A 23,342-nucleotide genomic window follows, 5' to 3' on the forward strand; every position below is an offset into this window, starting at 1 on the left:
ACCTACGATGTTTCTGCCACACTACTCAGCCTGGACTAGAAGGATTATAGCACTGCCAAGTAAAACATGCCCACTGCCGCTCTGAAAATGGAGAGGCGCAGGGACTTTCTTACGATCTTGCAATCGAAAATGGAGAGTTACTTGCACATTTTGGTTCCGAGTGCTCCAGATGAGCAGGGGTCACGTTCCCGACCCGAGACTCATACCTGAGGATGTAACACTTGGGTGCAAATAAAGATTCTTGAGAGAAATTCAGCCCAACAGCCCTCGAGCAGATCAGTGCCCTGTTCTGCGTACCACATTATACCACACTACTGGGACACTGCAGTATTTTCTACATTCTCAAAACGAGATGTTTCAGTGTTTCTAAACTGAGTTTGGTAAAAGCAAATTCTAGGCTGTCAGAACTTCCCAAGGGATGAGAAGTCCATTTTGCAGCTGTTTCTTGGTGCAAACAGTGATAAGGGCTTTCCTACAGTTTCCCAAGCCCAAGCAGCAGGAGAGGGCCTGCTCCATCCAATTGCCTCTTTCATTCAGCTACTGGCACCTTATGGCGAAGATTTCTCTTGTTTACTGCTGAATTCTCCACTTCATTAGCGGTGCTAACTGGCTTCTCTCTTCTGTTGGCCCTCAGGTGAAAGTGGCTCCTTCACGCTTCCAGGCTGCAGAGCCTCTTCCATTTACCTCTCAATGAGGTGTAGTTCCTGTATTAAACAGCACAAGCTGTTTAAGCAAAAGGCAGCTGCAGTAACCGCTTTGTACGGGTCCGAAGGAGGGAGCTCAGCTCCCTCGGACGTGGATGCATGGGTGCTCGACAGCCAGACCTTGTGCGCGTGGGGGCTGAGACAGCCCCTTCTGCCTGGCTTGTGCCGAGGGGCACCCTGCTCTGCCCACGGAGCAGCCGCAGAGTCTGCACGCCTGCGCTAGCACCCCGGGTAGGTTCACAGCCGCCATCCTCAACGCGTCCAGCTCCCGGCTTCGGAGGGCAGCAAGTCTTTGCAGGCCCTCGGGAGCGCAGCAGCCCGTGCCTGCCCGCCGTGGTGAACAGGGCTGGCCTGTGCTCCCGTCCTGTCTCCTCAGCCGAGTCTTGCTGTGCCAAGAGTCTCCCGCTCGTCTCCGAGCGGGATGCGTGGCTGTGGCTGCGAGCTGTCGGGCTTGACACGCTGCTGGTCTGCTTGACACGTGCCCTTTCCTTGCAAAGGGTGCTTGGTGAGGGGCTGGCGCTGGTGCTGGGGGAACAGTGGATGCTGCTGTTGCACAGCTCCTGCTTCCCTGGCAGGACTGGAGCCAGGTTTCCCAGGCGCGATACCTCTTTAAGAAACAGACCGACTCTTTCTCTCTCCTGGTTGGTTTTTGTTTTTTTTTTTTTTTTTTTTTTTTTTTTTTTTTGCAAATACCTTAGTTTTTGTTGGAATTTGTCCACAGGGAAATGAGGGCTGCACGGTCCAGTCCAGGTTCTCAGAAACATCTGCAACCTTGGAAAAGCCGCTCAGGAACGCTTGGGCCTCCCACAGCTGCCCTGGCCCCGGTGCTGCCCGGTGTGTGCGAGGCGGGCGATGGGCTCCCTGGCACGACCCCGCACGGCTCAGCCCACCCTCGAGGGAAGCAGCCGCGGGGACCTATGGGGTGCGCTCGGTCGCCCAAGTGGCCCCCGCCGGTCGCCCACGGCACCTTTCCGGGACCCCGTCGGAGCCAGCGCTTGCAGGTGGCGCGGGGAAGCCCCCGCTGCGGCCCTGGGGCCAGCCCGGCTGGGCAGAGCCGTCGGGGCCGCGCCGGAGGCCGTCGGGAATCGCCGCGGACCTCCCCCCCCCCACCAGCGCCCGTACCGGGCCGCCCCCGGGGAGGGAGGGGAGGGGGGGGCGCGGAGCTGCCGGCCGGCCGCTGAGGCGCGGCGCCGTCGGGGCCCGCCCGGGCGGAGCGGGGCGGGGCCGTCCGGGCCGGGTTTAGTCGGGATTGGCTCCCGGGGCGGTTGATTGACACCGGCGGGCGAGCGCGCGGCGGGCGGCGCTTCCCTGATTGGCTGCCGGGGGGCTCACAAACCCGCGGCGCGGCGCGGCGGGGCCAGACCGGGGCCGGGGCGGCGGAGGTTGAGCCTGAGGGAGCGGGCGGCTCGGCTCGGCTCGGCTCGGCTCGGCTCCGCTCGGCGGCTGCCGCCGGCGCCCGGCGTGGGGGCCGGGGTGGGTGGGTGGGTTGCGGGGGGGGGGGGTGTCCGCCGGCAGCGGGCATCGAGCGACGGGCAGCGGGGAGGGCCCCCGGGGGGCGGGCGGGCGCCCGGCGGGGCCACCGTCGGCGGGTGAGGCGATGGGCAGCGTGCGGGGGCCCCGCGGGGCCGGGCTGCGGGCGCTGGTGTCGCTGGCCGCCGGGCTGTTGGCGTGCGGCGGGGCCAGCGAGTACGACTACGTGAGCTACCAGTCCGACCTGGGCCCTTACCCGGGTGGGCGCTTCTACGCCAAGCCCCACCAGTGCGTGGCCATCCCCGCCGACCTGCGGCTCTGCCACAGCGTGGGCTACGACAAGATGGTGCTGCCCAACCTGCTGGACCACGAGACCATGGCTGAGGTGAAGCACCAGGCGAGCAGCTGGGTGCCGCTGCTCAACAAGAACTGCCACATGGGCACCCAGGTCTTCCTCTGCTCCCTTTTTGCCCCCGTCTGCCTGGACCGGCCGGTCTACCCGTGCCGCTGGCTCTGCGAGGCCGTGCGTGACTCCTGCGAGCCCGTCATGCAGTTCTTTGGTTTCTTCTGGCCCGAGATGCTCAAGTGCGACCAGTTTCCCCAGGACGACGTCTGCATTGCCATGACGGCTCCCAATGCCACCGAGGTCTCCAGGCCCAAAGGTAAGGTGTGACTGGGGGCTGCAGCCCTGCTCCTGCCGCTTTTGTCCGAGCTGACGGGGCAGGCGTCAGCCCAGGAGGGGCTGTGTGGGACCGAAGCGGGTCTTGCAGCAGGAGGAGGCTCACCTGAACTTTGCTTCTTGGCAGCAGTCCTCCTCCAGCCTCCGAGCGCTCCGTGAGTACTCCTGTCCCGAGGAAGGCAGGATGCCCCGCCAGCTCCTCACCTCTGTCCCGAAGCCAAGCCCGGGGGCAGACGGTACCGGGGCATGGCGGGTGCGTGACTGCTCCGATCCCCGCACTGGCACCAGGGCTGGGCTTCAGCCCCTGATGGACCAGGGCTCCGACCCTCCATCCTCCAGGTGCCGCATTGCCCTGGCAGCGGTTTCTCTCCCAAGCCCGACTCCGGCAGGGCTGTTCTTGGCAGCAGTAGGACGCGTGGTCCCCCACGGCAGAAAGGGCTGCCTGACTGGAGTAAACGGTGACGGTAATCCTGGTGGGGTACCCCGTTTCCCAAGCAGTCCTGGGGCGAGAGGCTGAGCAGCCAGTGGCTGCCTGTGCAGTGGAAATCTAGCTCTGCCCTCTCAGGTGAGCTGTGTGCTGGCAAGGGGGCAAGAGATTTATCAAGAAACAACTGGGCAAAGCGGACGTGGTTCTTGTTTGTTTCCGTTACGTGCGACAGGTCTGTCTGGTGCCAGACTGGCTTGTTTGTGTGAGTTGCAATGAGTCCAGCTTGTTGCTGAGAACTTTTGAAATCAATAAGTATCCTGGTGTTGCTTCGGTATTCTGCATCGGAGTACTTTGAAAGGCTGGCAGGAGGGATATTTGTAGGGGGAGAAGGCAGAGGGCTGTAGAAGACTGCAGTGCTTTCCTGTGTCCAGAGCTTCATTGAAAGGGATGGGCGCTCCTGATTTCACAGCGGGATAGTGCAGGCACTCGGGAAGAACTCGGGGACGGGGCAGCTGTGCATGGGGCTGAGCCATGGCTTCTGCGCTGTGTCCGGAGCTCATCTGGAGGGAAGGTCACCCTGTGCAGTGGCCGCTCGTGTGCACTTACCTTTACAGACAAAGGCTTTATGTTGTGCTTGGCTGGAAGCCCCCGCCCAGCCTGCCGGGGACTGTGCCGTGTTTTCTCCCACTCATCCCAGCGGGATTCTTGCTTCAGGGAGCCCTTCAGTTACAGGGAGGAAGGGAGTGCATCCTGCAGCAGAGGGGTGACACTTTGCGGGTGTTCCTAGAAGCCAGCGTGGGGGCACATGGAGGGCAGCGGAGTGTGATGGCTTGAGCAGGATGGAGCAGTCGCTGCAGGGGTGGGCAGGGAGGGACACCTGAGCTCAACACCCGCCGGAGCTGTACAGGGAACCTCTGTTGTGTCTCAGCAGTGGCATCCAGGGGCAGGTGGGGTGTGAAGTGTGTGCCTGTGCCGGGGGGGGGGGGTGGGGGGGGGGGGGGTGAGGTTTGGCTGCTCTTGCTCCCAGGCACCCAGCCTCTCCCTGTGCGGCACCGGCAGCGGTGCAGTCACTCTGGCTTCCTCGCTGTGGCATGAGCTTACTGATGTGATTGCTGGAGGAAGCTCTTTGTTTTCCAGGAAGGCTCTAAAGTCATCTGTCCTGTGTGAACCTAGACCCTTGGTCAAGACCGCAGTTGCGTCCTGTGTTGCGGGTACAAAGGTCGCTTTTATTCCCCAGGGACTTGCAGCTAAGAATGCTCCTGGGGCAGCTGGGTCTGAGCTGCTTGCCGTAGAGCTGCCCCTTCCAAGGTCCGAAACAGAGCTTGAGCTGTTTGCAGGTCATTCATTTTAGAGACGTTAATGACCCAAGACCTGGGAACAGTCTTCTAGATGAGCAGCATCTGCTAAGTTTTCCCTTGTGTAGTTTAACAACTAACTTTCTGATCACCTTTCAAACCTGTCTTGAGAGCAGTATTGGGGTGGGATGTTACTGCTTTCTTTTGGTGCTGCTAATGTGCCCATCAGAACAGTATTTGGGCACCTTGCTGTTGTTCACAGGCATCCCTAAATTGACTTTATTACAAGGAATTACATCAGCTCAGGTTTGAGTCCTTTGTGCACCTATTGCTGATCCTGTTTGGGGTGCAGAGAGGCCTCATTCTGCACAAACTTTAGGGTTTATGAACTTGTTCTTTGAGCGAACTGTAAATCGGAGCTGGGTGAGTGTTGCAAGGAAGTATTACAGCCACTCAGATAAACCACTGTCTGCTAAATGGCTTTGCAAAACTGATGTCCCAAGCGCTTTTAAATGAGCAATTTGTTTGCAAGGATGTTTATGGAAAGTAAGTCTTTAAAATTATTGTGCAAATGTGAACTCTCTTCAGCATTCAGTGGAAAAGTATAAGCAGCCATCTTCACATCCCCCAGCTGCTTGAAAGTATTTCAAGACGAAGCTCTTGCATGTGCTGTATCTGAGCCGCAGCAGCTCCAGAGGTGTCAGGCCGAGCTCCCTGTGCCCATTGCACTTTCCTGTGAGGGCATGAGCAATCTTGCTAGAAAACGCTTCCTCAAGGTGAGAAGGCCAGGCTCCCTGGTAATCTGCTGGGCTGGACCTGCTGCCCTTAGGTGCACCAGCTTTCAAGGCGTTAATGCTGGTTTGTGGCAGAGGGATCTGGCGTGTGTTCTCCTACGAATAACCTTTGGTTGGTGAAGATCTGCGTGCCGCTTACGCTGTGTGCTGGGATGCTCTTGCCCCAAACAGCTCGGAGCAAATCTAAAGTTAATTGTGACCACTGCCGTAATGTAAACCAATGCGGTGAGGTCTCCGGCACTGGCGCTCCTGATCCCGCACTCTGGAGAAGATCCACGATTGGTCTCCAGTGATGGCAGGGGCCGGACCCGGCGAGGTGCACGGCACTTTGTCCATCGGCTGCTGGCACTGCCACCTCGTGCAGATGAGGGGTCCCTCCGGGTGAGCATGCTTGGGCTGCTGTGGTTCAGCCCTTGCCCCCGAATGTCCCAGATCCTTCCCTATGCCCGGAGCTCTGCCGCGGGAGACCCTGTCCGCAGTTTCTGTGCATTTTCGGTGAGCGCCAGCTCCTGCAGCCCCTTCGGTCTCAGGCACTGGGGTGTGTTTCCTGTTGATTCAAAGAGGGTCAGAACCCAGCAGTGTCCCCCTTTTTCTCTGGGCACTAGTAAGAACGAGCCCTTTCAGTATTTTTCCCCATTAACACCTCGAAATTGGAATTTGTTTCTGCCTCTCAAAGAGCTGACCTGCTGAATTCCTTTCTCCTTAAGCACGAGGCGGTAAAGCCTGCAGGCCCACAGGATGCATCAGGGGAGTTGCAGATTAATATAGCATTACACATTCCTTCTCCTGCCCCTGGAGTAAGCTGGCTCTAAAGCCAAGCATTAGAAAATGGTCAGCAGGGAAAAAGCGAGCTGGAGGCAGGCTAAGCTTGTGCTTGGAGTAGAGTTGTCAACTGCAGAAGATGGGTCCCAGCTGAATTGCGGCAGGTTAGGAGATGGGTGACTGTGCCCGATACTGTGAGCCGTGGCGGGGTGCCGCGGGGTGCAGTCTGGCCTGGCATGTGGCAGCATGGCTGCTGCTGGACCGCCACAGTGGCGACCACCTGAGGCGGGAGGAACCGAATCATGGCTGGGCTTCTTGTTGGCTCCTTCAGCCTGGGATGGTGTGGGAAGGGGAAGGTGAGGTGCTGGGCAATGCTGTGGGCTGGAGGATGTTGGCCATGATGCCTTGGGAGGGGTGGGAGGGCAGGCAGTTTTGGGATAGCTGTGGCTCCATGAAGCAGTAGTTCTCCTGGGGCGCAGAGCTGTGCAGGAGCTGGTCAGGCCCCTGGTACTTGTGTTCCTGACCTTGGCGTGATGGGTTATCCCGTAGGAGAGGAGCATTTCTCTTCCCCTTGGCATGGGATAGTCTCAGGCACGTCTGTGCTGCAATGGGGCTGCGGGAGGCAGGGCTGGAGGATGCTCCCTGCACGTGGAGCTGCCTGGCACTGGAGCGAGCTCTGGGTGCCCGCTTGCCAGGCCATGGGGGTCCTCCCAGCATGGGGTAGCATGCTGGGGGCTTTACCCTAGCACAGGGATTCGGCAGCCTGGCAGTGGGATGCGTGTGCGGGTGAGGCCGCTGCTCGGGCTGCGCCGCACGGCTGGCAGCGCTTGCCCTGCCGGGGGCGTCAGCAGAGCCACAAGGGAATGCCCTCTCCGTGGTGAGAGGGCTGGCAGGATGTGGCCGGCAGACGTGCGCTGTGTTCCCGGTGGGAAGGGGACGGACGCACTGCCCCGCAGAAGGAGCTGCCCAGGGCAGCTGCAGTGGCTCCAGCCCATGCGGGATGGCTGCTGGCTCTGGGCCCTTGCCGTAGCGAGACAAGGGTCCCTGCCACCATGGGTGTGCTGGAGCAGTCCTGGGGGGTGCCTTAGCACAGCTAAAACAAGGAACAATGACTCTTATTTTCCATTTTTGGGTTTGTTTTTTTCTTTGTTTGCCTGGAAAGCTCGTAGGCTGGACACAGCGGTGGCTTTCACATTGTTTGTCTGGCCCGCGTAGGCTCGGCCAGTCTCCTAGCGTGCACTTTGGCTGCTGAGGCACATTGAAGTGCTTTGCACATTGGGTTGGTTGCAGATGAGCTAACGCGTGGCAGGTACCCCCTCTTGTTCCTGAGGGTGGTCCCCAGCGCAGTAACTAACTCTTGGCACTGCAGCAGAGACAGACCGCTGGGGCTGTCACCCTCCTACGAGCATCCCCTCTCCCTCATCATGAGCTCATTAAATGTGCAGCCTGGATGGAAATATTCTGACTGCTGATTTTAAAAATAGTGTTGGGAGACGTCATTGCATCCCCAAAGGCTGGCTTCTGCCTGTGTCACTCTAAGTTAAGACAGTAAAAGTGACAATTGCATGTTAGGGTTTTGGAAAAGGAAGTTACCCAGATGATGGGCAGCTCTCATGGGTACCAAGGTACTGGGCTTGGGACTGTTAAGTTGACTGTTGGGTGCTGTGAAGGTTGCCTTGTGACTTGCACGTCGGGACGATTGGAAGGCCAGTTGCTCTGCATGTGTGATTAATAAAGACATGGTGCATGACCCCAGGAATTAGCATTTGGCACAGAACAGATTTGGGGGGTGAGAGGGGAAGAACAAGCCACAGAAAACAAATGTCTCGCCTGAAATCCTGTGGGGCATCTGTGACTGAGGAGACTCCACTCTGTGGTCGGCACGGGTTGTGGCCATGCCTCCCTCACCAGCCGTTCTGGCTCTGCACCCCTCTTGCCGGGAGACGTCTCTGTTTTTTCTGTCCAGCAACGCAGTGCATTTTCCCGGCCTGGCTGAGGGCTGGGGCGAGCACTCTGTCTGCACGCAGGGACTGGCAGATGTTTCACTGCAGCACCATCCCTGAGAATAACTCCCTTGTGTGGGAAAGAGCCCTCCGTTCTGCTGGACCAGGAACAGAAGCAGCATCTCCCAGCTCAGTAAATTCATCCGCCAGTAGCACAAATCTGTGTCTGTGCTGCTGGGTGGTCTCTGCTCTGGCTGGAGATGGGAACATGGAAACAGATTTTTATTCTCTGGGTGAAGTGAGCTTTCCTCCCAGGATGGATGCCGATGAAATCTCCTGGGCTGGTGTTCCCCAAGAGGAGGATGTTGGCCACTGTCAGTGGCTGGTGAGCAGAGCTGGATCTCCTCTGCTGGAGCCGTGAGGCTGCCCCGCAGGCAAAAAAAACCCAAAAAGATAAGATGTCTGCTCTTGGGGTTGCGCTGGAGGGGCTTCTGGAGGTGGGGCGGGGAGGCGCATGTGAGAGCTGTGCAGGTCCATCACCAACCAGTGCCGCTCCGGGGCAGGGTGGGAGGGAGGCAGGAGAGGGGCTTGCCATGCGATGCACGGGCAGCCTGTGAGGTGGTCCCCTGTGAGCTGGGTCATACCAGTCCCGAACTTGCCTGCCTGGCTCCGTGGTGGCTTCTGGCTGGGGCAGCCCCTCGGTGCGTGAGCCGTCCCCTGGGCACCGTCCTCCTACCGTGCCGGGCTTTGGGCACCACGTGCCCACCTTGGCACGCCGTGCGGAGGGAACATCAGTGGGCTGTGGGCCATGCCCCATGGCGAGTAGTTCCCCTCAGCTGAGTGCCTGGCCCTGAAAACCCCTCTCCTTGCCAGCACTGTCCTCTTGCTCTTGGCAGCTGCCTGCCCGTGCCCAGCCTTGGGGACACCGGCAGCACTGGAACGGGGCTGGCAGGAGGCTGCCCGCAGCCAGCACTGCCCTGTGAGCTGGTGGATGGCTCCTGACCCCTGGCAGGGTGTCGTCCCACGGGGCTGGGACCTGGGACCCCATGGCAGGGTGCCTGGGGGCATGCTCCCCTTGAGGGCAGAGGTCTGACAGCCCGGGCAGCCCACCTCTGCGGTGCTTCTTGAGCCAGCTCCTCACTACCTCTTCTCTCCTTTTGCCAGGAACAACTGTGTGTCCCCCTTGCGACAACGAGATGAAGTCGGAGGCCATCGTGGAGCACCTGTGTGCCAGCGAGTTTGGTAAGGAGGGGTGCTGGGGGGACGGGGGTGCTTCCCTGTGGGGCACAAGGGCAGTGTGGCTCCTGTGTGGGCCGGATCCTGGACCACTGTGTTTCCCTGCCTGCCCCAGAGCGGTGTGGCCAGCGGTGTGGCCGCGTTGCCTGCGGGCAGCCGCAGTCCTTCCCCGAGGCAAGCGTGCCTCTAGATGTCAGTGTCGGTGCGCAGAGGCGGCCGCTGGGACGGGACGGGACTGGACGTGTCCTGGACATGTCCGGGACGTGTCCAGCTCCTGCAGTCAAGCACACCCAGGTACTGGGACAGCCAGGGTTGGGACAGCGGAGTCCTGGCGGCAGTACCTGCACTCCTGCATCACCCTGGCTGCAGTGCTGAGCATCTCTCGCCCACCTGGCGACATGCCACATGGGGACGAGGCCCCCACGCGCAGGATCACCTGCCGAAGCAGCGGTGCTGCAGGCGGTGAGGCCCCGCTGCGAGCAGAGAACCAGATGGTGTTGGTCTGGAGGCTGGGGCTGGGGCAGAAGTGGCAGTGCCTGTTCTTTGGTGAGCTTGGTGGGGCTCGTAACTTAAGCCTGGTGTTCCCATGCTCTTGCGTGCTTGCAGGAATGATGTGTAGCATGGACTCTTACTCTGCTTGCAGTCATGAGGGGGCAAAGCAGCTTCCTCCTTCCCCCAGACTGCTTGTACCTCTGGGTTTCTTTTTAGTAGAGTTATGCTGCTCTTGTCAAGTCTAGGTGTAAAAACCCAAAGCCAGTCCTTGTCTAGCTAGGGCCAAGCAGTGAGCTTAAAAAATGCAGAGCTACTTGAAAGCTGTGTCCTAAATATATTATGACTGAGTAAGCGAGTCAGACAATCATAGGTAAACAGAACTTAATTTAAAAAAAAAGTATCGCAGGGAGAAATATTAGCTTTCTCAGATCAAACCCAGAATTAACTGGTTTTGACATCCTTGCTGGTGTATGTAACTTGCCCGGAAGGTTATTAAAGGCATATTGAACAAGGTGTGCATTCCTCGGGGATTAGCACTTGAATGTGCCCTGTGCCAGAGCGCGCTATGCAAACCCAAACCTGCTCTGCATGCTGGCGTATTACCCTTTCTGCTGGAAATGAATTCTCAACTCTCCTGCAGATTTGGTATGCCAGAAGTCCTAAGTTCAGCGCAGACTTTTTCTAACAGGGAAAAGCATCGCCAGGAACGCCCATGTAATAGTTTCCCAGGAATGCTGGGTACTTCTAGCTGAGTCGGGTAACGGGCGTGCAAATTTGGTGCGGCAGCCTGGCTGGGGAGCGGGACATTCTGTTCACCCGACTTGGGCTGAGCGCTTGGAGGTGGGTGAGCCCGAGCACCCTGAGCTTTGCCCCAGGCAGGCATGAGATGAGAGATGAACAGGAGCTGTCCCTGCCCCACTGCACCCATGGGGAGAGACTGGAGGGAGCTTCCCAGCTGGTGGGGAGCGAGCAAGCGGCCTCTGGGACCGGTGCACCTGGTTTGGGCAGGGACTGTGTGCCTGGGTTGGCAGTGGCACAGAGGCATCGCCCTGGTACAGGCACTCTGGGATTGGGGACCGCTATCCTGGAGAAGGAGCGGGGGGCACTGGCGGCTTGCTGCAATACCTGTTGCCTCCCTGGAGGCATGCGAGGAGCAAGCCGAGGTGGTGTCCCGCTGGTGGGCAAGTGCTGGGAAGGGAAATACAAGTTTAACCGCATGCTTGTCATCAGCCTCTGCCGCTAAATATCCTCCCAGTGCTCTGGGACAGTTACACAACGGGGAGCAGAGGCCAAACCAGAAGTATTCACAGCCTCGGCGGAGCGGCTCGAGACATTGACTTGCCCACAGAGTAAGTTAGTTATTGGGAAATTTTGTGGTGACAGCGTCCAGAGGATGGAAATATTTCTTGGCAGGCGGCTCCCTGAGTAGGGCTGCGGCAAGTGGCCAGATATAGTGTTACCATGCACCACGAGCAGCAGAGGAGCAGCAAGTAGAGGAGACCTCAGTCCCCATGCCTACCCCCAATCAATCCAAAATGGTTGTGAAGGTTTTCACAGGAGCCTTCCTCCTGCTGTGGTTTGGAGTGGTGAGGATGGGTCCCCATTCCCAGGCCAGCCATGCTGTGTCCCAGCAGGGAGGGAGAGAAATGGGAGCCAGCTCTGCAGGCTTGGCTTGCCCAGAGGAGCTCCGCTCTGCCGGAGGGGCTGAAGGTGGCCCTATCTGCCGTGTCGGGGAGCTCAGTTGTGTGCCCTGTGCCCACATCCAGGTGACAGCAGCTCGCGCAAACATGGCTAGATTTCAAAGGGCTCATGTGAGCCCTTGGGATCGCTTTAGTTGTAATGTCAGGTATTGTAACTGCATCGGCATGTCCACCTGACTCACCCAGATCACCATGTTTTTCCAGCCTTGTATAAAGTTGTTTGTTTTCTCTGCCAAATCAGAGTCTGACAGTTTTTCTGACTATTGCAAGGAATTTGGGTTCATTCTTTGTTCTGTGGATCAGCACAACTCCAACATGTAACTTTTTAAACATGTCAGAGCTCTTGCTGATGCTGAGGTTGCTCCCATTCCTCCTCCTTCCCACTCCTGCTTTCTCTTTTTGTCTCAAAGAAGTTTTTCATTTGAAAACAAGATGACCTCCCTATTACAGAGAAGTCCAAAGGCAGCTGAGCAGGACACAGTGAACCATCACTCACGTGTGAACCATCACTCTGTTTTCGCAGTGGAAAGCTGGTCGTGTCTTGGATATACCTTGATTCCCGTTCCTCCCTGTCACCAGACTCAGTCATGGTGGGAAGCTCACTTGCATGGGTTTTCAGTGGTGTAGGTTTCACACAGCTGCCTTTGGAGTTTTCTTCCTTCTGTCATTGTGTTTTTCCTCCCCATCCAGGAGGGTCCTGGGTGCATGTAGCACTGCTTCCAGATGTGCCCGGTCGGTAGCCAGTTGGGGAGCTGGAGCAAGGGAAGAGATGCAATGCAGGTCTTACCTGTGTCCTACAAGGGAAGGCAGTGCAGGGTGCTCCTGGGGATGTCTCTGCTGTGGAGAGCAGCCAGCAGAGGAGAGATAGCGACTTCAGGAAGTTTTCTCAAAGCACGGTGCGTGGCCCTTGGATCTTTGTTTAGTCTTGGGTGGTTACTGTCATGGGGTGATTTCTCAAGGAGAGCTGTTTATCTGGCACTAAAATGAACTCCCAGCCCTTCGGACTGAGATTTCTCATGCACATCCACCAAGGTAAACACTGGCAGCTGACAGGTTACAGATCTTCATCAAAGCCAGACACGTACAATAAATGTTTAAACTAACGTGTGCTGCACCGGGCAACTGTTGGTGGGTCCTGCACTGATTCCTGCAGTAACATGACTTTGGGTTTCACTTACATCCCAGTGGCTCGTTACAGACAAGATGTGAGGAGCACTTTGCCCGCCACTGATGCGTGGCTGTGCCAGGGTGGGAGGTGGCTGTGTAACAGCCCTGGGAGTGATGTTGGTCTTGAGAACAGAGAAGGAAGAGAGCTGCATCCAGCTGTGAACACAGGAAGAGTGTAAAGAAAAGGGACCTTTCTTCCCTGGCCCAGGATAGGGCCTTGGACAAGAAGCTGAGGCTCGGAGCGGTGCCAGGAGACCGCCAGCTTTGTGGGCCAGCAGGACTCTGGGTTTGCATTTGTATGAGCAGTGGTGAATGTGGGCTCCCGGGTGCTGATTTGAGGCAGCTCCACTCCCTGCTGGGCTGCCAGCAGCTTGGCAGCTCCTCTGAGAGGAGGATGGCTTTGGGGCGGCAGCATGTCTTGCTGTCCACACGGCTCTGGCCGGGGCTCGCCATGTGATAGCCGCGCAGTGGGAGCGGTGTGCGTGCTCCCGTAATGCTGGCGAAGCGGTAGGTGCTGCCTGCCTGCTGCTGTGGCCGTCCTGCCTGTAGGCAGAGGGGACCTGGGTAGGCACTGCCAGAGGCACTCGGAGATTAGCTTCTCCTTTATTTCAGCAGCATACAGGAGCTGCCTCCTCTCTTCTCCACCCTAGCCCTCTCCTTGGAAGCACCAGCCAAGTGCCCCCAGGAAAGGGGGAATGTTTTTGACCCAGCATCCCAGCATCGCACCTGGTTTGCTGCCGATTCGGTTGCCCTAGCAGCAGTTCCCCCGTCCCTGCGGTACGCGGCAAGGTCCTGTCGCGCCTTTGGCCGTGTGTGAGTGCTGCTCCACATCTGGGTGCCAAGGCTGGGAGCAGGCAGCAGAAGCATCGCCCGCAGCTTGGAGTGGGGCTGCGGGAGCGCAGAGTCGAGGGTGTCAGCGAGCAGTGCGGGGACCCTTGCCTGGGGCACAGACCAGCTCGGGGTGCTGGGCCAGGTGCGCATGGGCTGATTGCAGTTTAGATTTTGGTGCAGCTCTGGTGTGCTAGGGGCAGCGATGGATGCAAGACGAAGCGTGAGATCGCTCTCTGTGCCCCCGCAGCCGCCTCCCCCAGCCTCCCTGGGCTGCAGCCAGGGTTTGTTTCTTCCTCCTCGTGCAGGCTGGGCTGGCCCTGGAGTTCATTCCTCTCTCTGTTTCTCTTGGTGATTTTATTTATTGTTTCTGCCCTTTCTCTGGGGTCTGAGGGGATCCTGCTGAACGGGCTCTCGCTGCACTGGAGACTGCAGTACAATCAATACATGCTGTTTATTTTGTCCGGTGACTGACAGCTCCTTGCCTGCAGCCTTCTCCTGTTACAGCCCTAATGTGTCTTCTGGCAGGTTTCCTCCTTCTGAGTGATTTCTAAAGGAAGGAGCAATGAGGCTGAAGGAACAGCAGAGCTTTCCCTTCTCTCACGTTCCCTTCCCTGCCCCTGAGGTGCTGCAGTGGGGCCCCTGCCCGTGCAGGCAGGAGAACAGCAGAGACCACATCCCAGTCCCAGGCTCCTGCATGCTGGAAAAGAGGGGTCGGAGGTGCCTGTGGGGGGGACGGTCATGGTGGGGGTGTGTGGTGGTGGACGGTGAGCAGGGTGCAGGGGCTCGTGAGTCTCAGCCTGTGCCAGCCCCGGTACAGCACAGTCCTCAGAGACACGGAGAGGGTGCCCGAGCCCTGGTGCTTGTGTCGGGGAAGGAGGGTGCTTTGCTCTCAGGTGGTACTAATGCAGTGCTCATGGTTTGCCTGGGAGACTGTGTTTCTTTTTTCCCATGCTGGATGTGGGACTGGAAAGCTGGAGCTGTAGCGACATCGATAAGAATTGTTTCAAGTGATGAAACGTGAGTTGTGCTTTGTCAGGCTGGACCCCAACCAGCTCTGCGGGGCCTTTGCTGCTCTTGGAGCTGCTGCTGCCAAGAGTAATTTCACTCCAAGTGAGCAAACACTTTCGTATACCCTGTTTCATATTAGTAGAAATAAAAAAAGACATTTTTATATTTCCAGCCCTCCCTACTCTCTGCATTAGAGATAGCAGAGCTATGCTACCATCTGATACGAGCCGTTTGTAGTTGGGGCCAAATTCGTGGCTTGGTCTAACGGGGGAGCATCACCCCAGGCTGGGATCTGACCCTTGGCTAATGGGAGCTGTGGCTGGTGATGGGGCAGCTGCGTATCCAGAACCACTGCTGTCCCTCTCGCATGTCCTCCCTGGGCATCCCAGAGTTGGAGCAATCCAGAGGGAAGCGCAAGGTGGCTTCAGTCTGCAGGAGAGGAGGACCTTGGTGGGGAAGAGGCTGCCCATGCAGACCTTCTCTTCCTGAGTCTGATGATTGCTGGTGGTGTGGTCCTGCTGGATGACGCCTTGGGAGAAGGAAGGGCTGGTCGATGCTGCGGTGTAGCGTTGGGAGCAAGGATGCTGAGGGAAAGCTGGTCATAGCTGCCGGCTGGTGCGTGCAGTCTCTTGCAGGAGTCTCTGTGCTGTTCAAGGGTGGTGCAGCTATGTCTAATTCTTGTGCTGGCAGCTCGCTGTGGTGGTGGGCAGGGTCTGGTGAGAGGGTCCGTGCCTGTGCTGGGTGTTCGGTGCCGGCTTTCCTGGCCGTGGCAAAATGCTGACAAGTGGCTTGTGCCTGGGCAGACATCAGCTTCTTGACATGGGAGCTGAGCAAGGGCAAGTGTGGGTTTAGCACCCTGGGAGGATTTCTGCTGTTGTAAACACAACATGGCTGAGAGCTGTTGAGTCCCAAATTAAATCCTGAAATCTGCCTTTGTTGTGTTTTGTTTTTTCCCTCCCAGCCTGAGTAATGCTTTCACTTCTGTGTTTTCTGGGAAGAGCCTTTGAAGTGGGCGGCTGGACGCTGGCTTGTGCTAGAGGTCTCCTGCCATGACTTGCCTGCAAGCAGACGTACTGGCAGCACTCACAGGGAGGATGTTTTAGGACCACGTATGGCACGAAAAGTAGAACCTCTCCCTGTGCTGTGGAGGAGTCCCCCTCTGCCCTGAGTGCCATCAGCCATACGGGCTGAGGGGAGAGGAGGGGAGACCCTCCCACTTGGCTAGTCCTGCATGACGGGGAGGGTCATCCCTGTCCCCATCCCTGTGGGAATGGATATCCCAGAGGGGTGTGCAGCATCCCTGGGGATGCTGCTCACCTCCCGCCCCAGCACTCAGGGGCTGCAGTGCCATCACCATGCTGCGCCGGATCCGGCACTGTGTCTCAGCAGTGCTGGCAATGTTGCAAGCAGAGCTGAGACAATGCCTGGCTGGAAAGGGCCTCCCGGGTTTTATGGGTGGTCCTGGCTGCAGCCGGGATGGCGGAGAACGGGGCTCCTCTGCCATCACCTCTCTTCTGGTATGACTGGGAATTGGCTCCTGGTCCCACCGGTGCTCCCGTTCACAGGAAAGTTCATGGTCTCTCCGCAGCCCCCGAGGCTGCAGTCAGTCCACGGGCGCCGGCAGTGGAGGGAGCGAGGGCCTTTCCGTGTTAGTGCATCAGCCAGCATCTTCAGGAATACGGTGGACGCTTTGATTAACAGGAGCTTGGGTGAAAGTGGAAGGTGTTGAGTGCGTTAGGTGAGGAGGTGCAGTTGCAATTGAAGGTGGGAGCACGGGTTTGATGAGACGTTGTGCTGGAACGTGTGTTTATCTTGTGAGAACGAAGGGGAAGATGGGTTGTGGCTGCCGTGCTTCCTCTGCAGCGACGCAGAGCCGCTGCAGCATGTAGGCTGGGGTGGGTTGATGCTGCAGCCGATGCTGGGGCAGTCCTGCAGCCACGGTGCAGGCAGGCTGCGGCTGCAAGGCTGGGAAGGCTGCACATGCTTGCGTGCTATGAATAACCCTCCAGCTCTCTTCCTGGGGTCAGCTCCCTCCTGGCAGCGACGGCTGAAGATTTCATCTGTGCGAGGAAGCGCATCCTGGGGTCTCTGAGGCAATTTCGGCTCTTCTGCTTGGCGCTGAGACAGATTTGGGGGGGGGGGGGGGGAGAGCGGAAAGGCCAGGGCTCCCAGGGAGGAAGCTGTTTGCTTTGGCAGCTCGTCCGATCCTGGAGCCAAGACTCAATCCGTCCCACTCGGGCCTTTCTCCGCTGCCTGCCCGCTGCTGGGGTGGAGGTGTTCCCGGGGCCAGGGGGATGCCAGGCAAGCTGCAGCAGCGACAAGTCACACGATGGTCCCCCCTCTGCCAAATCCTTTATGTTTTAGGAAAGCCACAAGCTGAGGGGCTGCCTCCTGCTGCGTGGTGTTGTGCTCTCAGAGCTGGGTGTGCAGCCGGGAACAAATGTGCCCTCAGGCGTTGCTTTTCTGATGTGTGTGGAAAATGCCAGAGCTGCGTTTCTGGCCCTACTGCTATGAAACGTGGCTTTTGTGCCCTGGCGTCTCACCCAGAAAGCAGGTCTGAGCTTAAGGAACATGGCCCAAGTAGGGGAGCAAGGGGGGACTGGGGAGCCAGGTTGCTGGCAGAGGGGTGAAAACTGAGCAGCGAGTATGATGCCTTTTGGTTTTTTTCACTCGTGTGACTGCTTAGTCCACAGCAAGGCAGCTGAAAGTTGGTAGTCCGTGAGCCAGGCTGCATTTTACCTGCATAGCACTGCAAGCTCCCTCTGTTGCTGATGACAAGAAGGGCATCATCGCTGGGAAGAGCAGAGTCCTACACAAACTATTTGCACCCCTGGTCAGCCTCCTCACTGGTTCTCCTTGGTGTTACCTGATCTTGGCTCTTTGCACAATTGAGGTTTGGATGAGTTTTTAGTTTCACGTCTGGGTTTATGGCTCACCTGTGCAGCTCCCATGCTCCCTGAACTTGCTTCGCTGGCAACAGATACCTGATGCTGTGCAGGGAAGGGAGAGCTGTGAGCTCCCACGGCACAGGATTACCAGACCCTCTTTGTCTTCCACAGACTATGATACTTGGAGTAGAACAGCACCTCTGCTAGCTGCCAGATTGTATTCTTCCTCTAGCAATAAGGATCTAAAGTTGCAGTGATCACAGCAAAGCAATTTGCAAACAAGCCATTTTGAAAAAGTCTCTTGTTACTGATATTATACCATTCCTCCTGCACTGGCAACCACTGTGCTTAGTGCAAGAGTTCAAAGGCAGAACGGATAAAGAAATCAAGGCTCACATTGAGGGATGCTGCTGCTGCTGCCCAGTTAATGTCATGGAGCTTAGAGCTGCCTGGAAACGACTTGCTTCATTTTCCAGATTTGTTGCAAATTGATCTAGTTCAGCGTCTTTAGCTCCTTAAAGCTTGAGTCTCTTTAGCTTCTTAAACATCCTGAATTTGGAAAACAGATGGAATGAAAATTTCACTTAGGTTTCCAGCCCTGGATTACTTTCTTGTACAGTAACAGTATAACACAACAGGGCTTTTGGCAAACTCAGCAGGCGTTTTTGGCACACGGGCAGATAAATACCATTACTCCTGTTGCCAGTGCAGTGGCTGGGAGCATAAGGGTAATACAGAGAGACTCTGCTGCCTTCTCAGGATTGTCATCGCGCTGTCCTACTGCCATTCGTGTCTGGAATGGTGAGCAGAGCTGCCATCCAGAAAGCAATGTGTGTTCATTGCTACAAGTTCCAGCAGAGCAAGACTTCAAGGAACGATGCTGCGGGGACCCGTCTCCCTGCCAGAGCCAGAGGCTTCTGCATGCCGTCTGCTGCACATGCTCTGAGAGTCAAATGAGAAGGGACAGCAGACAATTAATCACCTATCCGAGCACTGTTTATCTGCAGCTCTGAAGTAAACTCCCAAATGATGGAAATATGTTAGTAATTTTTGGCCATATGTGCTTTTCCCCAAAAAAGAGGCAGAGCCAAATGGCACAGAAGTGATACTTTAATGTACAACACGTTTTCATCATTTTTCCCATGTATACTAAATTCCTCTTCATAGTCATGGCAAAGGAACATTAATTTTTTTTTTTTATTTGTGTTGCGATTAACTCGGGGAAAATGCTGAACCCAAAGAGGAAAATATTTTCCGTGGAAGTTGTATCAGATTAACTCCTGTTCTCCTGGGGAAGGTGTAGGCGTGTGGCTGCTCCGTGTGGCTCTGCCTCCTGCGCGCGGGTCCTGTAGACACGGCTGTTTGCCAGGGGCCTTCACTGCTCAAATATAGAGATGTTCAGTGCTTGGAAACTTGTTTCACGGGTACCAGAGGGCCAGGAGTGACTGCAAACAAATGCTTGAGAAGCCAAGTTGACCTTTTAAATGGCCCTTTCAAGAGTCTCTCCATGCGTCTAGAGCCGGGAAATTACCTTGTTTACTCAGCTAACGTTTTGCTAGCAAAGAGTGTATTGCCGGCTGAACAAGTCTCCCTCTCAAATAAAAAGCGCCCGGCGTGCTTTGCTGAGGGGAAGGGAGACAGAGATGTCAGTGTTTTACCTTGATGCTCTCCTGGGCGTGGGGATGGCTCCGTTTCAGGCACGAAAGTTTTCGTGTCATGGTCAGCGGGCCAAGTCATTGCTGGGGTGATGCCGCGGAGGGGGGAGCAGGGGGACGCAGGGGCGGTGGTGCGGGTTGCTGGGTGTCTGTGGCTGGGCAGGGTGCTGCTGCCGTCCTGGAGTGCCGGTGCCCCCTCACCCCCCCGCCTTGCTTAGTGGCTTTGTGCCAGCGAAGGCTGCTCAGGAGTTGTTTTGTTTTTCCCCCTCTCTCTGACTTGTTTTTCAGCTCTTAAGATGACCATAAAGGAAGTGAAGAAGGAGAACGGGGACAAGATGATCGTCCCGCGGAAGAGGAAGGCGCTGAAGCTGGGGCCCATCCGCAAGAAGAACCTGAAGAAGCTGGTGCTGTTCCTGAAGAACGGGGCTGACTGTCCCTGCCATCAGCTGGACAACCTCGGCCACTACTTCCTCATCATGGGCCGCCAGGTGAAGACCCAGTACCTGTTGACGGCCATCTACAAGTGGGACAAGAAGAACAAAGAGTTCAAGAAGTTCATGAAGAAGATGAAGTCTCCCGACTGCCCGACGTTTCCGTCCGTCTTCAAGTGATGCGGTGGGCGGCGGGAGAGCCGCCGCCTGGACCTCGCGCAGCCCGGCATGGTGGCTCGGTCTCGCTCCTCTGCAGCGGGGATGCTGGAGCCGAGCCCTCCTGCTCCTCCCTCGTGCTCCTCGGAGCTTCCCTCACCAACCCCAGCCCTCCCACCTCCCTGCTGCCGGCATTTGCCTGATCGCCTGGGCGTGCGAGAGTGATGCGCATGCACCAAACAGTCACCGAGGTCACACGCCATTTACATCCACAATATCCAAAGACCTGTTGCTGTACGGATAGGTACATTCATTTAAATAGCAGCCATCAGGTAAAGAAGGCAAGCAGAGGGGTGCAAAGTTATGTCAAGAGATTACACGCTTGCAGAAAGGACCCTTGTGACCATGTTACTCCCGTATTCATGGCTGCAGGATCGCCCTAAAGTAATTCCTGTTTGAACCAGAGCCAGCCAATTAGAAAAACATCCCATCCTCACCATAAAAGTCAATGAACGAGTAGTGGAGAACCCATTACAACCTCTGATAAAACCTCCTAATAGCTAATTGCCCTCACTGTAAAAAAACCCCAACCATTGTAGTCTAAACCTGCTTAGTTTAAGCCTTAACCATGGGGTCCTTGTGATACCTTGTTTGGCTGGATCGGGGAGCCCTCCCTTACCAGCATCTCTTGTAACGTCTCACTGGGACGCCTGCCCTGGCCTCTGCTGCGCCGAGCCGGCTGAGCCCCTCGAGCCTGGCTCTGTGCTGCTCCTTCTCCAGCCTTTGGGTCCCTTGGGTCCCTGCCTGGTTCGATGGTGTGGCAGCTCCGCTGTGGCCGCGAGGCCAGTGGCCGAGGGTGGGCTGCTTCCACCGGTGCCTCTGGCCTCGCTTGGACCCCTGGCCGCAGCAGGGTTTAGCTGAGCATCGCCCGCACTCATCATGCCTCCTGCATCAGCTTTCCGTGGCAGAGTTCCTGTGCACACGTGGCCGGTACTGCTTGTGCCCAGATGTGTAATTCCATTTTAGCCACGTGCAAACGCATACCGTTTGCTGGCCAGGGACTTCTGGTCGGGGGAGAGCTCGCGGCCAGCTCCTCCAGCTTGTGTCACCCTCTAACTTGACCAGTGATATTTTTACAGTTTCTTCAGGCTGCTGGCAAAATACCAGATTGCAGAAGGCCGAGGACTTGTCCCTATGGAGCGCCACGGGAAACGCATCGTCTCCATCTTTCCCTCTTTGCAGTCGCTGTGGGACCTATCAGTTTCTAGGTTTTTGTCTGTTTGATGTGTGACAACTTGGCTTTGTATCACTCTGGGTTTTTTTTCCCCTAATCAAAATGTCATGTTAGTATGAGGTCAAATAGTTTATGAAAGAAAAGAATATTGCATCCAAATGATTACATTTATCGACCAAGCTGAAACTCATTATTCAGTTAATTGGACAAGTTCTCTTTTCCACAGACTCGTATTGCTCCATATTAATTATACCATCCTGCTTCCATTCAGTATTCTCATCAATCACGATTACTCTAAGAGAATGAATATCTTGCGATCTGAGATAATTGTGTTGTATTGCAGTTAAGTGAAATAACAAATCCTCATTTTTGAGGTTTAAACCAACCCCACTCAAAGCTGGTAAATTCATTATTCTTTAGCTCGGGAGCGCTGTTTATTCCCCACGTGGGGACAGAGCCGTGGACTTGATTGTAGAATAATTCCATGAAGAAGCCAGGCGCACTGGGGAATGATGTTTCGCGGCTAACAGAGAGATGGATTTAGGACGTGAACTCTGTAGAAAGTCCCACTAGGTTGTCTTAGACCACCATTTGTAGTAGTGTTGTTTCTTTGATGCAAAATTAATCACTGTAGATAATGTGCTTTATCAGTGAATTAAAGAAATAAATAAACCATGGGCTTTAACATCACACATTGATGAGGTGAAATGATGGGGAAGGCTGACAAATCCAGCCTTGTCAGAAACAGGTCGTGGCCCAGAGTCGGGACACGTTGAGCTGAAGGGCCGGTTATCTTGGAACTCCCACAGTGACAGCGCCCGGCGAAGCCCCGCAGGGCCCGGGACAGGGACCCTCCGTCCCCACCGGCTTTCCTTCCGCAGCCGAGCGGCAACGTGGAAGAGGGATTGCTTGTGCGCCAGAGAGAGATGCTTAAACCTTTAATTGGGCTGGGGTTTTCATGCCATCACCCAGGCTGCTGCTGGTCTCCTGCCGGCCACCTCTAGAAACGTGCTGTGTACCAGGCTGTTGATTTACTAGTTTTAAAATACGTGTTTCAGTAGGAAGCATCAAATTGAAGAGCAAACTAGTTCACAGGTGCTCAGAGCCGCTTTCAGCCCTTTTCAGCCTTTGCTGCTCAGAAACCCTGCTTTCCACCAGCGGCTCTTGAGCCTGCAAGCCTCGATCCAGAGGCAGGCGAAGCCGGCAGGGCAGTGGGCTCTTTTCATTTCCAGTACACACCATGAAACAATGTACGTGAGTTTGATAACACCGCTGGTGCTTTTTTTCTGCACAAGTAGTCCAGAAAAACTAGTAGCAGGAGTCATGCATTTTGCTCTTTGTAAGCGTTTCGTGCATCGTCTCACGGACTTGGCCCAGCCTGCCGGGAGCCCCCGCAGCGTACGAGGAGCGATGGCCCTGGACCGGGATGCGTGGCAGACGTCCCGGGAGGACTGTGCGATCTGTCGGACTGTGTCCCGCGGCTGAAGAAACCCCACACCTCGGAGCTACCCGTGGGAAGAACAAATTATCACTGTAATTACCTACTTAAAGCATAATATAATTGTATGTTACTAGTTGTTCTATCAGTTACTTCAAACACCCTTCTGACCCTGTATGTTTGTCCTTGAAAAGCTGATCAGAGCTGCTGAGCAGATTGGCACGTTGCATTTCAGACGTGGTATTTTGGACATTTCCATGTACCTGGAAAGTAATTTCGCCATTCTCTTGCCAAACTGTTCTGTGATCTGCCAGCCATTCCTGCGTGTATCCAGCGGGTAGATTGACCCGTTGTCACTCTGCTTCCCCCTTGCCCTCTTGGTATGTGGAGGCTTTGGATAAAAATAACAGCATTAATAGAAATGCGTTTGATGTAACATCATGTTGTAGGCAGTTAAGGTATCTTTACATTTTGGTTTAATGTTATTTTAGATATAGTTAATTTAGAAAAGTGTGGCAGATGAGAGGGGACTGGTTTTCTGTTTGGAAGTTTTGAGAAAATGTAAAAGACCAGTGAAAATCAGCACTGTAGAGAGCAGCCTTCTCTGGGCAGTGAACAAAAGCATGAGGCTTCTCATTACCATAGCTGGCATGATTTTTTAATTTCTGTGAATATTCTTACACCTTTTAAAGGCTGACAGATAAAACGATTAGCAGTATGAAGGCTAATGCAGCTCTTACTCTAGAAAAGAAATCTGGTGTGCAAGCACATGCTAAATGTCTGGAAATAGGAGCTTTTTCCCTATCCTGTCACTTCAGGGGGAGCTTGGTTGCGACGAGAAGGTTTGGTGGGTGATACTGTGAAATCGCTCATGGAAAGGTGGACATGGAGTCAGTAGGAGAGAGGTACCGAAACACCAGCACCAGGAGGAGATTCTGTGCACGCTGATGAGTTTGGAAGAAAATAGAGTGTGATGTTTGCAGTCTGCATCGCCCGGCCCCGGTGAGCGCTCCCCCTGCAGAGGCACGGACG

At 55.9% G+C, this 23,342-nt stretch overlaps 1 protein-coding gene across 1 annotated transcript; it reads left to right on the forward strand.

Annotated features, from left to right (window-relative positions):
- The first annotated feature begins 2,225 nt into the window (after positions 1 to 2,225).
- Positions 2,226 to 21,562, forward strand: SFRP1 (secreted frizzled related protein 1). Its single transcript, XM_049831006.1, has 3 exons — positions 2,226 to 2,836; positions 9,239 to 9,316; positions 19,340 to 21,562. Exons 1-3 carry the CDS (start codon positions 2,302 to 2,304, stop codon positions 19,660 to 19,662), a joined length of 936 nt encoding a protein of 311 aa, XP_049686963.1. The 5' UTR covers positions 2,226 to 2,301; the 3' UTR covers positions 19,663 to 21,562.
- The last annotated feature ends 1,780 nt before the right edge of the window (positions 21,563 to 23,342 follow it).

This window comes from Accipiter gentilis, chromosome 28 (assembly GCF_929443795.1).
Source record: "Accipiter gentilis chromosome 28, bAccGen1.1, whole genome shotgun sequence".
Taxonomy (NCBI): Eukaryota; Metazoa; Chordata; class Aves; order Accipitriformes; family Accipitridae; genus Astur; species Astur gentilis.

What these genes read in the sequence shown, in the direction of transcription:
- SFRP1 (XM_049831006.1), top strand. Translation starts at nt 2,302, where the DNA reads ATGGGCAGCGTGCGGGGGCCCCGCGGGGCCGGGCTGCGGGCGCTGGTG. An exon ending in CGAGGTCTCCAGGCCCAAAG is followed by an intron (nt 2,837 to 9,238) that starts GTAAGGTGTGAC and finishes TCCTTTTGCCAG; the next exon opens with GAACAACTGTGTGTCCCCCT. An exon ending in CCTGTGTGCCAGCGAGTTTG is followed by an intron (nt 9,317 to 19,339) that starts GTAAGGAGGGGT and finishes CTTGTTTTTCAG; the next exon opens with CTCTTAAGATGACCATAAAG.